The sequence below is a fragment of the Cebidichthys violaceus genome, unplaced genomic scaffold (genome assembly GCF_023349555.1).
Source record: "Cebidichthys violaceus isolate CVI_PGR_0920_01 unplaced genomic scaffold, fCebVio1.0.p SCAF_57, whole genome shotgun sequence".
In the NCBI taxonomy this organism is placed as follows: domain Eukaryota; kingdom Metazoa; phylum Chordata; class Actinopteri; order Perciformes; family Stichaeidae; genus Cebidichthys; species Cebidichthys violaceus.
In genome coordinates, this window is record NW_027176783.1 from 545001 (window position 1) to 546930 (window position 1930).

The window sequence follows — 1930 nt, forward strand, 5'->3', positions numbered from 1 at the left end:
TCATCAGTCTGATCTGATCTGATCTCTCTCATTGGAATATTTCAAAGAGATGAGACGTTCACATGTCACTGAGACTGTGGTTTTTATCAGCTTTGAACCATCATTACAGTGAGCAGTGAACGCCTCTCTGTTTCTACAGTCGTGATGCGTTCAGGACCCTCAGCTCTTTATCTCCACTGTGTAGTTGAGTGAAATGTGCAGAGTGAACAGACTTGATGTCCAAAGTGTGTGCAGGTGTGTGAGCTTGGAGCTCAGTGTGTTCACTCCAATCCGTTAAGATGAGAGCTGGAAGGACTGAAGTCCTGCTGCTCTTTCTACTGGATGTGCTGCATCACTGACTGACAGCTGATGAAGGGAGTCTCTGCAAACACTCATTCATCTCTTCTTCTTCTTCTCTCCTCAGATGGAAGGGATCTCACTTGGAGTGAGTCCACCATCATCTCTGTGCTCCTCTGGATCTGATCAGAGGATCTGGACTCCTCACTCCACCTGGACCTGGACTTAGTTTAGTCCTTTGGTTCCTTCATGTGTTGTGACCCTAAAGTGTCTCTGCAGATGAGTTGTGTTCATGACAACATAACAGTAGATGAACACATGTAAATGGATGTTTCTAAATGGAACTTCTTGTTTCTGCTCAAGAAATAAAATGTTTTACATACAAGAATAATAAAGAAATGTTGATTCTCTTCTTAATTAATAGTCCGATCCACAGATCCACAGATCTATAGATCCACAGTGACCAAAGCGTCTGGTCAACCCCCGAACCATTCATTCACATCGTCTCCTAATCAAATCTACAGATCAGCTTGTTCCCTCTCCTCAGGACCAAACGACTGAAGACACATCTTCACATCCCTGGAGTAAACTAACGTTCAGACAACTTCTACTTCACTGTGTCTCTTTTCTCAGGCTGCGTTCTTCTGTTCTTGTGTTCTTGTGTTCTTGTGTTCTTGTGTTCTTGTGTTCTTGTTTGTTCTTGTGTTCTTGTTTGTTCGTGTTTGTTCTTGTGTTCTTGTTTGTTCGTGTTTGTTCTTGTGTTCTTGTTTGTTCTTGTGTTCTTGTTTGTTCTTGTTTGTTCTTGTGTTCTTGTTTGTTCGTGTTTGTTCTTGTGTTCTTGTTTGTTCGTGTTTGTTCTTGTGTTCTTGTTTGTTCGTGTTTGTTCTTGTGTTCTTGTTTGTTCTTGTGTTCTTGTTTGTTCTTGTGTTCTTGTTTGTTCTTGTTTGTTCTTGTGTTCTTGTTTGTTCGTGTTTGTTCTTGTTTGTTCGTGTTTGTTCTTGTGTTCTTGTTTGTTCTTGTGTTCTTGTTTGTTCTTGTTTGTTCTTGTTTGTTCTTGTGTTCTTGTTTGTTCTTGTGTTCTTGTTTGTTCTTGTTTGTTCTTGTGTTCGTGTTTGTTCTTGTGTTCTTGTTTGTTCTTGTTTGTTCTTGTTTGTTCTTGTGTTCTTGTTTGTTCTTGTTTGTTCTTGTGTTCTTGTTTGTTCTTGTGTTCTTGTTTGTTCGTGTTTGTTCTTGTTTGTTCGTGTTTGTTCTTGTGTTCTTGTTTGTTCTTGTGTTCTTGTTTGTTCTTGTTTGTTCTTGTGTTCTTGTTTGTTCTTGTGTTCTTGTTTGTTCTTGTTTGTTCTTGTTTGTTCTTGTGTTCGTGTTTGTGTTCTTGTTTGTTCTTGTTCTTGTTTGTTCTTGTGTTCTTGTTTGTTCTTGTTTGTTCTTGTGTTCTTGTTTGTTCGTGTTTGTTCTTGTGTTCTTGTTTGTTCTTGTGTTCTTGTTTGTTCTTGTGTTCTTGTTTGTTCTTGTTTGTTCTTGTGTTCTTGTTTGTTCTTGTGTTCTTGTTTGTTCTTGTGTTCTTGTTTGTTCGTGTTTGTTCTTGTGTTCTTGTTTGTTCTTGTGTTCTTGTTTGTTCGTGTTTGTTCTTGTGTTCTTGTTTGTTCTTGTGTTC

The 1930-nt window shown here is 38.7% G+C and overlaps 1 protein-coding gene across 2 annotated transcripts in view; it reads left to right on the forward strand.

Moving 5' to 3' along the window:
• LOC137888675 (NACHT, LRR and PYD domains-containing protein 12-like) overlaps positions 1-679 on the forward strand; it is a 26025-nt gene extending 25346 nt beyond the window's left edge. Inside the window, exon 8 of one of the 2 annotated variants that reach the window (XM_068732107.1) lies at positions 404-679. In XM_068732107.1, coding sequence (XP_068588208.1) covers positions 404-428 — 25 coding nt within the window. In that variant the 3' untranslated portion in view covers positions 429-679. The remainder of the gene's footprint in view (positions 1-403) is intronic. The other variant, XM_068732108.1, reaches the window with a different exon arrangement.
• The last annotated feature ends 1251 nt before the right edge of the window (positions 680-1930 follow it).